General features: G+C 47.9%; 1 protein-coding gene across 1 annotated transcript in view; it reads left to right on the forward strand.

Moving 5' to 3' along the window:
- Positions 1–12,462, forward strand: part of NID1 (nidogen 1) — an 81,461-nt gene that overhangs the window by 28,159 nt on the left and 40,840 nt on the right. Inside the window, exons 4-6 of the mRNA XM_059170396.1 lie at positions 2,161–2,534; positions 5,146–5,295; positions 10,200–10,451. Of these exons, the coding sequence (XP_059026379.1) occupies positions 2,161–2,534; positions 5,146–5,295; positions 10,200–10,451 (776 nt within the window). The remainder of the gene's footprint in view (positions 1–2,160; positions 2,535–5,145; positions 5,296–10,199; positions 10,452–12,462) is intronic.

Consider the following 12,462-nt stretch of genomic DNA (forward strand, 5'->3'; position numbering starts at 1 on the left):
TACCATGCTCATCTGGAAGTTTCTACCAGCTCCTCTGTGAGTCTACAATTAGAAATAAATGCTATTCAAACCCTGTCTCCTGAACCCAAGCTGAGAAAAATCTTCTCCCCCCACATGGACTAGGGGAGAAATTCTTACAACAGATTTAGGGTTCTTGGGGCGCCTGGGTGGCTCAGTGTGTTAAGCCTCTGCCTTCAGCTCAGGTCATGATCCCAGGGTCCTGGGATCGAGCCCTGCATCAGGCTGTCTGCTCAGCGGGGAGCCTTCTTCCCTCCCCCCCCACCCCCGCCTGCCTCTCTGCCTACTTGTGATCTCTGTCTGTCAAATAAATAAAATCTTAAAAAAAAAAAAAAGAAAAAAAAAGAATTAGGGTTCTCCTGGGCTATTTTGCAGAATCTGGGAAAAGTGGGGAAAGCTCAGACTGCTTTCTTCTAAAACTAGAATCTTTCCCCTCCCATTGTGCCTTAAAAAGTGAAGAGAGAACAGCCTCCCTCCCATTTTCATGTAGTCTAACTAAGTCTAAAACCCCCCTGCCCTTGGCTTAATGGTGTGCTTAGCAAGGGGCTCTGTGTGGTGGAGAGATCCCGCTTCTCCGCTGCTTGCGTGTTTCACTGGTGTGATCACTCCTCGCCTGGCTGGGTGGCAGCTTCACACGTTGTCTTGCTGCACAGGAAGCTGAGAAGAGAACCGTTCTTCACACCACACAGATGCAGTAGACTTAACTAACTTCCGGAACACAGATAATAGTAAAATAATTCAGTGTGATGAGTTTCAAGTGTTTATGGCCATTGTTTTTATAATCATTTATGGGATTGTAAGTTTCTGTGATTTTAATTTTTTGCAGTGGTTCTGTTTAATAACTGGCTTGCAAAATTACTAAAACGTAGCCGTTGGATCTCTTGAGCTGGCTGGCGGGTCCCTGCATACCACTGCCTTTCCCGGAGTCCTTGGACAGGCAGACTGAGCACACACCCCTCTCCTTCTGAAGGCTTTCTCGATTCCTCATCCCCTGTCCCACCCCCGATGTTGGGTTCTCCACTGGGTAATGTCTGTCCCCTCTTTTCCCATGTAGAAGCTGGTCATTTTCCATAGTTTGCGGGAGGAGAGCTTCCAATCATAGACACAGACGCACAGTAAAAATGGTGGAGAAGGAAGAGAGATTAGGGTCATTCTACTGTGGTTTTTAATTACACAAGGCCTTTCGGATCTGAATGTCCTTTGCAATTCACTATAGGGACAGGTAAACTGAGACTTGTCCGAGATTCCACAGCTGATAGAGCTGGCATTTCTGATAATCCAAGTCTGTACTATGTTCACTCACAACACTTCTGACACCACATGGATGGGTTTTTTTTTTTTCCCAATACCTACCGATTCTCTTACTCTCCGGGCATCTCTTCACTGTCCTACAGTTCAGCTGGGTTCTGATGCAGACAGCCCCGGCTGAGCACAGACCCCGAGAGACTGCCCCCGCTTTGGAAGCCAGCCCTAAGCTCCAGGTGCTATACTCCCTGCACATCTGGTCTGCCAGCTATAAGTCCGGGGTTTCTGGAACACCCCCTACCCCAGGTTCCATAACTTTGCTGGCATGGCTCACAGAAAGCACTTTTCTTACTACACCGGTTTATTTTAAAGGGTGCAACTCAGGAACAGGCAAATAGAAAGAATGTATATGACAAGATATTGGAGGGAGAGGGGGCTTCAATCTTCCGTGCCGGCTCTGGGCACACTATCCTCCTATGCTCACCAATCCCAGAGCTCTCCTAACCTCATCGTTTAGGGGATTTTATTACATAAACATGTTTGATGGGCTCCTTGGCCATTGGCTGTTAACTCCGTCTCCAACCTCTCTCCCGTCTCTGGAAGTCAGGTCCTGGGGCTGAAAGTTCCAACCCTCTCATCGTGCCCCGCTGGATGGAAGCGTCCATCCCGTCTCCATCCTGCAGCTCCCTAGGGTCCCAGTCACCTGTCTTCTCATGAGCATGCGAGGGACGGAGATTACGAGGATTTTAGGAACTTATCTGCCAGAACCAGAGACCAAGACAGAGTAGGCAGTGGGTTTCAGGCTGACCCCCAGATCCCCGGGACTCCTCCAACTTGCGTAGTGGGGGCGGTTTGTGGGTTGCTGGCCCGTTTCTAAGAAACCTGTCCTTCCTCCAGGAGCAGCAACTCAGGGCAGCAGGGCGTCTGGGTGTTTGAGATCGGGAGCCCCGCCACAGCCAGCGGCGTGGTGCCATCTGACGTGAGCCTCGGACTGGACGATGGAGCGGAGTACGATGACGAGGACTATGAGCCGGTGACACAGCTGGACCTGGAAGACGCGAGCACGACACCTTTCCCCCACGAGGCCCAGGGGAGGGGAGACCCAGACACGCACAGCGGGCCCCGTGTCCTCGCCCCCCGCCGCCTGCCCACCGAGAGACTCCCCAGGCCTCCCACGGAGAGGACCAGGTTGTTCCAGCCGCCCGCGGAGACATTTCCCCGGCAGCCTGTGCAGGTCATAGACGTGGACGAAGTCGAGGAGACGGGAGTGGGTGAGGCCATTTGCCACCCAGCGGGTCTGTCCAGGGGCAGTTGGATCTCCTGATGGGAGTTCTGCTGGAGGGTGTCTGTCGCCTTATGTGACGGTTTGGGGGGAGGATGAGAGCCGGGGACAGGGAGGCGGCCCTCGCGGCTGTGGGGCTTTGCTGGACGGGCCTGATGGCTTCAAAGACCCCGAGGGATCTTTGGGGATCAGGGCTGTGGCTATGAGGCTGCTGAGCCGGTGCTCTTTCAAGTGTCTCCTGCCTCCTTTTTGGTCCTGTTTTAAAGAGAAGATGGCTTTGGAGTTATTTTGAAAGTCAGATTTTCTTGTTTGTGACTTCTGGGATCAGAAATAGATTCACCCACCTGAAAAAACAGTTTAGAAATTTCTTTGGCTATTTACCCCGTTTATCTTTGACGTTTGTTTCCTCTTGGTTTTGGAATGAGGGTGGTTGATTATTTTTTCCTCCCAGGTCCTGTCAGCTTCAGAGTTGGTTTGTGAAGATGTAAAAATACAAAACCAATGGAGTTACCCTTTTATTTATTTATTTTTTAAAGATGTTATTTATTTATTTGACAGACAGAGACCACAAGTAGGCAGAGAGGCAGGCAGAGAGAGAGAGAGGAGGAAGCAGGCTCCCCGCGGAGCAGAGAGCCCGATGCGGGGCTCGATTCCAGGACCCTGGGGTCATGACTTGAGCTGAAGACGGAGGCTTTAACCCACTGAGCCACCCAGGCGCCCCTGGAGTTACCCTTTTAGAGATGCCTTTTTTTGAAAGAGAGTTTTAAAACACAATCTTTTCTTGTCAACCATATTCTTTCGGATTTTTGTTACATTTTTGATAGAAAAACCATTGGCGCGCCAGCGTGCTTTGATTTGTCTTATAACAGATGTTCCAACTGAGCTGAAGGACTGATTCGGCTTCAGGCTGACCTGTAACCTCTGACATCCACATTCGTGAGATGGTCCAAGCCTCCACATGATGCTTTGATTCTAGTATGAGGTTATAAGGCCCCCAGAGAAATCAACTCCATCCACAAGATTCACTCAATTTTTATTTCTCTTTACTTCCGATTTGCTTCACAGCAGTCGTTCTAAATGTCTGTTCTTCTTTGAGTATCCCAAACCTCGGACAGGATCTGGTGGCCCTGGGAACTGTGCTTGCTCAGCTTCCAAGGCACAGACATGATGAAGTTACCCATTATGGCATGAGGAGGATGTGGGTTCATGGCTCAGAGCTCCCCTCTACATCCTGGATTTCCTGGGGCGACATTAACAGCCCTCAGCACACAGTTCTCTGCCCTTAAATAGCTGGTTCCAGACTAATTCCCCCAGATATGGGGAGTATGTTGACTCGCCCGTGTGGAGTCTGGAGTCTTACTCTGCTTTTCCCCTATCTAGGTGTCTGTGGGATTCTTATCTATGAAGACATCACTTTGACATGAGATCAGAGCTAACACTAATGACTTAGGGAGGTATATAGATAGTACTTGGTCCTGATCAAAGCCTAGATTTGAACCCCCAATGTGTCTAAAACAGATGTTTTTCTGTTCCTCTGTCCCATGGCTTTCTTTCACTGTTTCTATGAGAAAGGCCAGTTTTCTGTAGGCAGCCGTACATTCCTGGTGTTATTTGAAAAGTCGCCTGCAGATTCACAGGCCATCAGGGACACACTGGGAGCCGGGCCACAGCTGGAGCCGAAGCAGTCAGTCACGTCCTGTGCTCAGCTTAGGGCCCAAGTGTTCCCAGTGCCAAACGCCTCCTTTATACGCACTGGAAATTCCCGCTTGTGTAGACGAATTCCCGCCTGTGTAGACAAATCCCATCTACCTAGGTTAAACTTTACTTTCTTCTTCCCTCATAACACTCAATTATAAATTGGATCATTATCCCCTCGAAAAGCCCATCCCTCCTCCGGCTCCTTGAGCTTTTGAACTTCATTCTAAGTTAATTTGCTTTGGATTATAAAATTTAATGAGATGATTCATAATTCTCACAAAATGAAGCCGGGAGGTAGGAATTTGAAATAGAAATACTTTTTGTTCTTGGGTCAAAGAGCTTTAGACCAAGTGTGACCAGGGAATTATTTCTAATCAGCTTCTGCGTATAAGAACTTCTGAATTTTCCCCTGGGGGAGAAAAAGGAAAAAGTTTTAAAATATTTTCAGGTCATCAAAATGACAAATTTTAAGATATATGTATATACATATATAATTATTTTTAACCACAATTAAAAGATAGTACGAAAAAAAAATTTGAGTTCTGTCCCAAAATGTGAAGCTAATCTGACCCCATTACACAGGTACCATATTAAGGTTGGTATTGGGTGGCGGTGACCTAGTATTGATACAGTGATAATACGGATTCAGTGATCCAACCCATTGGATTATAGCATTTTTAAATAATACCTCTGTGATTTCTCAGACTCCTTCTAGATCCACTTGCCGTGGTGGTTGGACTGCAGGAGCCACCGCAGGACCTAGGTGGCTATCGGCGGTGAGCGCCGGCCCAGAATGCCCCCGCAGATGGGAATTCCTGCAAGGCTTGGGCACGCACGGGACAGGGAAGCCTGGCCCCCCACTGTGCAAAGTGCTGACGGCGCGCTGTGTTTTCTCCGAACAGTGTTCAGCTACAACACGGACTTCCGCCAGACGTGCGCCAACAACAGACACCAGTGCTCTGTGCACGCCGAGTGCAGGGACTTCGCCACCGGCTTCTGCTGCAGCTGCGTGGCCGGCTACACCGGCAACGGCCGGCAGTGTGTTGCGGAAGGTAATTGGCTTTGGGGGTGCGTGCGGGGCTCAGTCCATTAACAGTCCCATTCCTGGTTTCGACTCAGGGTCATTATCTCAGGTTGTGAAATTAGGCCCAGGGTTGGGTTCCACACTGGGCGTGGAGCCTGCTTTGGATTCCCTCTCTCCTCCCTCTGCTCGCGGGCTCTCTCACGCTCTCTCTCTCTCTCTCAGGAAAGGAAAGAAGGCATTTGGCTTTTATGTGTTCCATTTGTGCAGGGAGAAGGAGGGAGTGGAGTTTTTGTTTTGAAATGTTGGCCTCTACCCAGCTCTGCGAAGGGGGAGTAGTAGTGTTTTTTGTAGATACTAGACTTTAAGTGATATTTAATCTCTCGTTACCATTCTTTCTCATCCTTTTCTAACGCCCGTTTCTCAGGGAATGCCCACTTTAGCACTGTGGTGAGGTCTCTTTCTTTCCTGTGCTCTGTCCTTCACCGTCTTGGAAATGACTGCCCGTGGGAGCCCAGCTTCACAGCTGCCCCTCGTGTGGGACGAAGGCTGAAGTGTTGAAAGAGTGCAGCCCGGACCAGGCATGGTGAATGCCTCTCGTTTTCCTCTGTTCCTTTCCAACCTCCTCCGTGGTGTTGTTCAAAGACCTGAGAGCTTGTGAAACCCCAGCGGGGCCACAGTGGGCAGGCGTGGACCAAAGTTTGTAGTGGGGAAAGTGTGTTCCAGCACCCTTCCCCTCAGGCTGTCCTCTCGTTGTGCCCCTGAAGTCCCAGCATGATGATGGCGGGACATGAGAAGTACGCCACTTAATTCTGGAGCACAAGACCCATTGTGGGGCTGACGCCAAAACCCATTAAGCTGTAGGTCAGCATCATTCCTTGCTTTGCCCCCAAGAGGACCAACCGGTGTTGATGCTCTCGGGTGAGCAGGAGAATCTGGGTGAAAGCCTAGACGGTCAGGATAATGATACTCAGAGAGTGAGACCTCTGGGAGCCTGGGGCTATAAACTAAAATTAAAACAAGAGCAACAGAAACCCGACCCTACTGAACCTTTGTCCCCTCAGACACCAAGTTACCTCACTTGTCACTCATTGGTCATTTTCCTCGTGTTGAATGAGGAACCTCAACTGTTCTGCAAAATTTGACTAAATTAAGGCGCCTGGGTGGCTCAGTGGGTTAAAGCCTCTGCCTTCCGCTGGGGTCATGATCCCAGGGTCCTGGGATCGAGTCCTGCATCGGGCTCTCTGCTTGACAGGGAACCTGCTTCCCTTCCTCTCTCTCTGCCTGCCTCTCTGACTACTTGTGATTTCTGTCTGTCAAATAAATAAATAAAATATTTTTAAAAATTTTGACTAAATTAAACTCAGTTGGAGTAATTAAACTCAGTTGGTTTCTGTTCTTCACATCGCCAGCCATAGCTGTAGTTAAATCAGTTATTTCAATTTGCTAAAAAATGTTTCCTTCTGGGTCACAGTGAGATAAAGTGAGTTTTGCTAAATACCATCTGAAGAAATGAAAGAAAATTATGTCTACGTCTCATGTAAATTCGGGGGGATGTTCTGAACTGTAAATATGTTCTGTTTTCTTTGAAATCCCACTACCCCAGGTATGACGTGCCTTTGCTTCTTTGTTTCTGGCTTGGCTTTTGTACTTCTTTCGCCCTGAGAGAAGCTTCCAGAATCTGCAAGGAGAGCTCATTCTCAAAGAGCAACCTCTTAGTTCTTCCCACACCAGTATCAGAGCTGGAAATGCTGAGCAGTTTGTTTGGAGGCAAGCTCAGCTATAACAGACTGTCCAGCTGCATATTTTGACATTATATACGCGCCCCATAATAGTTCTGTGGTTTAAATATTTGTTGGATTCCTGCTACTTATAAAACTATTTTCTGGCTCAAGGTTTGGTGGAAAAAATTCGTTTGGTTTCCTTCGCTTGGCTTTCCTGCTTGTTTCTGTAATTGTTTGGGGGATGCATTTTTTCACTATTAGTCTTCCAACTGCATAGCACTCCCTGGTGTAATGACACAATCTGTGTGTAGAAGCACTGTGTTTATCGAGCATGCCTTGTCTGGTCAGTGACCCTGCATAATGGCTTGGGTGTCCTGAACACAGCAAAAGATCTGCACAAGGGTCCGTCCGTGTGTTGGCATCTGTCAGTATTTGGTTCCTTTCTTCTAGCTATGTGTTCTGTTGCACGTGCTCAAGGGTGAGCCCGTCTGTCAGGGTTACTCAACAGACTTTACTGGGAACTTACTGCATTCCGAAAACTGTGCTGAGTCCCAAGGGAAGGAGCTGGGCATGAACATCCTGTCCCTGGTAATCTAGGAAGAGAACCAGTGTATGTGCAATCAATAACTGATCGAATTTAATTGTGCATCAAACCTGAACAGCCCAAGGTGACTTGTTGACCTCTTCCTTCAGTTTTCTTTTTTTTTTTTTTTATTACCTTTTTTTAAAACTAACATATAATGTATTATTAGCCCCAGGGTACAGGTCTGTGAATCAGGCTTACACACTTCCCAGCACTCACTATAGCACATGCCCTCCCCAATGCCCATAACCCAACCACCCTCTCCCGCCGCACCTCCCCCCGTGACCCCCAGTTTGTTTGATGAGATTAAGAGTCTCTTATGGTTTGTTTCCCTCCCGATCCCATCTTGTTTCATTTTTTCTCTTCCCTACCCTCTCAACCCCCCACTTTGCCTCTCAAATTCCTCATATCAGGGAGATCATATGATAATTGTCTTTCTCTGATTAACTTACTTTGCAGCATAATACCCTCTAGTTCCATCCATGTCATTGCAAATGGCAGGATTTCATTTCTTTTAATGGCTTCATAGTATTCCATTGTGTATATGAACCACATCTTTATCCATTCATCTGTTGATGGACATCTAGGTTCTTTCCATAGTTTGGCTACTGTGGACATCACAAAAACAGACACAAATCAATGGAACAGAATAGAGAGCCCAGAAATAGACCCTCAACTGTATGGTCCTTCAGTTTTCTTAAAGCTATAATTAACACCCTTGTTTAAAGCATAGAGTTTGGTGGGTTTTCGGCTCTTCACTCATTTGGGCAACTATCACCTCTGTTTGGTTGTAGAACACTTTTATCAGTCCAGAAAGAAACGCTGTACCTACTAGCCGTCTTCCCCACTTCCCCCGGGTCCCCTGTCCCTGTCCGCAACTAATCCATGCCCTCTCCTGATGGGTTGTCTTCTTCAGAAATCTTTCCATCTCATTCCACGGAATCATACAATATGGAACCGTCCAAGTCTGGCTTCTTTCACTTAGCAGGTGTTTCTGGGGTCCGTCCGTGTGTTGGCATCTGTCAGTATTTGGTTCCTTTCTTCTAGCTATGTGTTCTGTTGCACAGTTATACCAACGATGGGCATTCTGGCCGTGATGAACAAGGCTACTAACAACATTTGTGTACAAGTTCTTGTGTGGACCTAGCTTTCCTGTTCTTTGGGGAATATATTTAGGAGTTGGAATTTCTGGATCATATGGTAACCTTCAGTTTTCTTATTTTTAAAAAAATTTTTAGGAAGATTTTATTTATTTATTTGACACAGACAGAGATCACAAGTAGTCAGAGAGGCAGGCAGAGAGAGAGAGAGAGGAGGAAGCAGGCTCCCTGCTGAGCAGAGAGCCCGATGCGCGGCTCGATCCCAGGACCCTGAGATCATGACCTGAGCTGAAGGCAGAGGCTTAACCCACTGAGCCCCCAGGTACCCCAACTTTTCTTATTTGAATGCAAGAACAACTTCATTTCTTTAGATCTGACATTTTCCTGATTAAACAGGAACAGATGCACCTCCTAGATCTTCATGAAACATAGAGGCATATGTTACAGCAAATGAAAGTTTACTGTATTGCCCTGAGTTAATCCCTGTTGGCAATTTTGTGTATATCTCTTTTGGTATTTTCCCCCAGGTATATGCTGACACTTATTATTAATGTGTTTTTTAAAACAAAAATATTATTCTTTATATATTATTAGGGAATTTATGGCAAAAGCTTTTAAATTTCCATAGTACGCTGTGTATCTTTCCCAGTTGTCTGAATGGAACAGTCAGCTGTGACTACGCCCCAGCCTACAAGCTGGTCGGGGCCATTGGCCACATTGTGTGGTGCGTGACATCTGTGGTGCCTGTGGCTGTTGCCTCTTGGGCTGACGGACAGTCCTCACACTTGGCAAGAGGACCGTAATTGAGCCTAAGCTGTGTGTTAAGATGTGTGATAGATCAGGCCGCCAAATGTCCCAGACTCCCAGGACCATCCGTTCCGGCCCTCTTTCCCACCCAGATTACTCATTCTGTCCATTAGACGCTCAAAAGTGATCAGTGATGGGATCACCTAGTTCTGCATCACCTGTGACACTGTTCTTCTCCTGAGATTATCTCATTTGTCCCCGAAGTTCCTCCATCACACGTGGCTCCCGTCGGAGCTCCTTCCGTGCTGTTATCCATCAGCATGGGAGGGAGGCGGGATGCTGGAATTTCTAAGGCTCACAGATGGTTGTATGTACTGTCTTCTTGAGGACAACTACTTTGACTTAACCCAAGGCCCTTTACCCCAATGCTGTTCTGCCTCTTTGCTTTATAGGTACAGGTCCAGGATGCCTGGGGGACTCAGTCAGCTAAGCGTCTGCCTTCAGCTCGAGTCATGATCCCAGGATCCTGGGATTGACTCCCGCATCGGGCTCCTTGCTCAGTGGGGAGCCTGCTGCTTCCTCCTCCTCTACCTGCCACTCTACCTGCTGGTGCTCTCTCTCTCTCTTTTACTCTCTCTCTGTGACAGATAAATAAATAAAATCTTTTAAAAAATTAATAAATAAAATCTTTAAAAAAATTTTTTTTTAAAAAATATAGGTATAGGTCCTACCAGGCACGTTCTTCTTTTTGAAAAGGCTGGCCTTTTTGTTTCCTGCTCAGGCTCCCCCCAGCGAGTTAACGGCAAGGTGAAAGGAAGGATCTTTGTGGGGAACAGCCCGGTCCCCATCGTCTTTGAGAACACTGACCTCCACTCTTACGTGGTGATGAACCACGGGCGCTCCTACACGGCCATCAGCACCATTCCCGAGACCGTTGGCTACTCTCTGCTTCCCCTGGCCCCTGTCGGAGGCATCATTGGATGGATGTTTGCAGTGGAACAGGATGGATTCAAGAATGGGTTCAGCATCACAGGTAAACTGTCTCAGACATTCCAGTCAGTGGGCCGCCCGGGGGTGCCTGGGGAGCCTGGGCGTGAATGGAAGGGGAATTCCAGGTCTGCAGACAACTTACTGATGAGCGTTTGGGGGCTCCAGAAAGAAGATGTTGGGGTAAAACCATCATTAATTTTGTCATTAGTATGTACTCACTAAGGCCATCTAGAATTGCATTTTGATCAGGGAGTGATTTCGTGGTAGAGGTTTTAGAAGTCTCCAGCGGGGCCCATGAGGTGACCTCATCCAGCCTCCCATCCCGAAGTGTTTCTCGAGCCTCCCATGCCTCATTCTGTTTCTCAAGCCTCCAAATTCCCAGCCAACCTGATCTGATATTTGCTTCGGTATCTGCTTGGAGAACAGAAACTTTTCATTTCTAGCTGGAAAATTAAACCTGAGAGACACAATCCTCTCAAGTCTTAGAAAACCTGACTTTCCTTGGAGCTTTTTAGAGGCTTTGCCCTGTCAGGGACAGTTCAGTCTTTAGTAGACACATGGACAGATGGTCAGGTGGGGGGAGCATTTTCATAGTGTGGCCGTGACGCCTCCCACGTCCTGCTGAGGCCAGCTCCCCTGTGCATGCTGGAGGCCCTTTCCTGGAACAGCTTGGATACGAGAGACTGTGTCCTTCCTCTCTGGCCACTCCCAGGACCTGGAGCCTGCTCTGGGTCACAGTACTCATCGCTGCCTCTGAGCCCCTCAGTCTGTTATCTCCCCACTGCCTCGCCTGGCTGGAGCCTCAGCCAGACTTTATCGCAGAGACACCGTGAGGCAGGGTCCCTAGGCTTTGCATGGGTAACCCTCCAACAGCTACAGAGGCTTCTGTAAATGTGACCATTTTAAGAAAGGAGAGGATATATATTTGTAAAGGGGGGCACCTACCCATAAGATATCAAATGCATGGCATAATATTTTTTCCCTCTCTCCCCCAGGCACATATATCCCGAGTATTATTACTGAGTTCATGTTCTCATGCAAACATGCTCCTTCCTTTGCACACACAGTGGAGCTTTGCAGTCAGACCACAAATGCTGCTCCTTCCTGCACAGCTTTTCAACGTGGTGTTGCTTTGTCTGTGGGTTCATTTAAACTGGCCATATTTCGTAACAACTATCGTCAGCCCAGCCGAGGGAGACTTGACAAATCCCCTGCCACAGCAAATCTCTGTTTCGTTTTGACAGTGGCTCTTAACTGCCCTGGGACCTGGATTAGCACTTGGATATCTGCCTGGGACTGGGGTCCTTATTATAAAGCAGGGGTTGTCCCATTCTCTGCCAAGGGGCAGATCGTAAATATTTGCTTTGCCTAAATATTTTTGTCTATACGTCTCCCTTGCAACTCGGGAGCAAAAGCACCGTAGCTCGTATGTAAATGAGTCAGTGTGGCAGTGTTCTGATGCAACTTTGCTAGTGGGCACTAAAACTTAATATTCATATAATTTTCACATATTATATATGTGAAATATGTATGATAATATACATAATAGGAAATGTTATTCTTTTGGCTTCTTAATAAACCATTTAAAAACATAAACATCATTCTTGGCCCCAGGGCTGCCGGCCAGAGTTCGCCCCGGGGCTGTAGTTTGCCAGCATCCTCACCGTCCTGGGGGTCTGCACATGTGGAAAAGGGAAGAAGCTGGTAGTAGAGCAAGGGTTTCTGCCACTGTGGGGCTGCACAGGCTGAGGGGAGTTGTTGCGCCAACCCCCGTCGTGAGTGCTCCCTGAGCGGTTTTGGGGACCGGTGATGGTGTGCAGCGCACTGAGCTGTTCCAGCAGTTGTCACCACCACTTGGCATCTTGGAGCCCTTGACATTTGACGGAGCACTTTTGTAACATGCTTTATCTCATCTAGTCTCCACAAGGTAGCCTGTATCCATCTTTATCATCAAGACACGGAGGCTCGGCGGTTGGGTAACTTGTTCCCGTTCGCTCAGTCAGTACCTGGCACAGCTGGGAGTCAGACTCCTGTCCTTGGCATCTCCCAGCTCT

The sequence above is a fragment of the Mustela lutreola genome, chromosome 4 (assembly GCF_030435805.1).
Source record: "Mustela lutreola isolate mMusLut2 chromosome 4, mMusLut2.pri, whole genome shotgun sequence".
NCBI lineage: Eukaryota > Metazoa > Chordata > Mammalia > Carnivora > Mustelidae > Mustela > Mustela lutreola.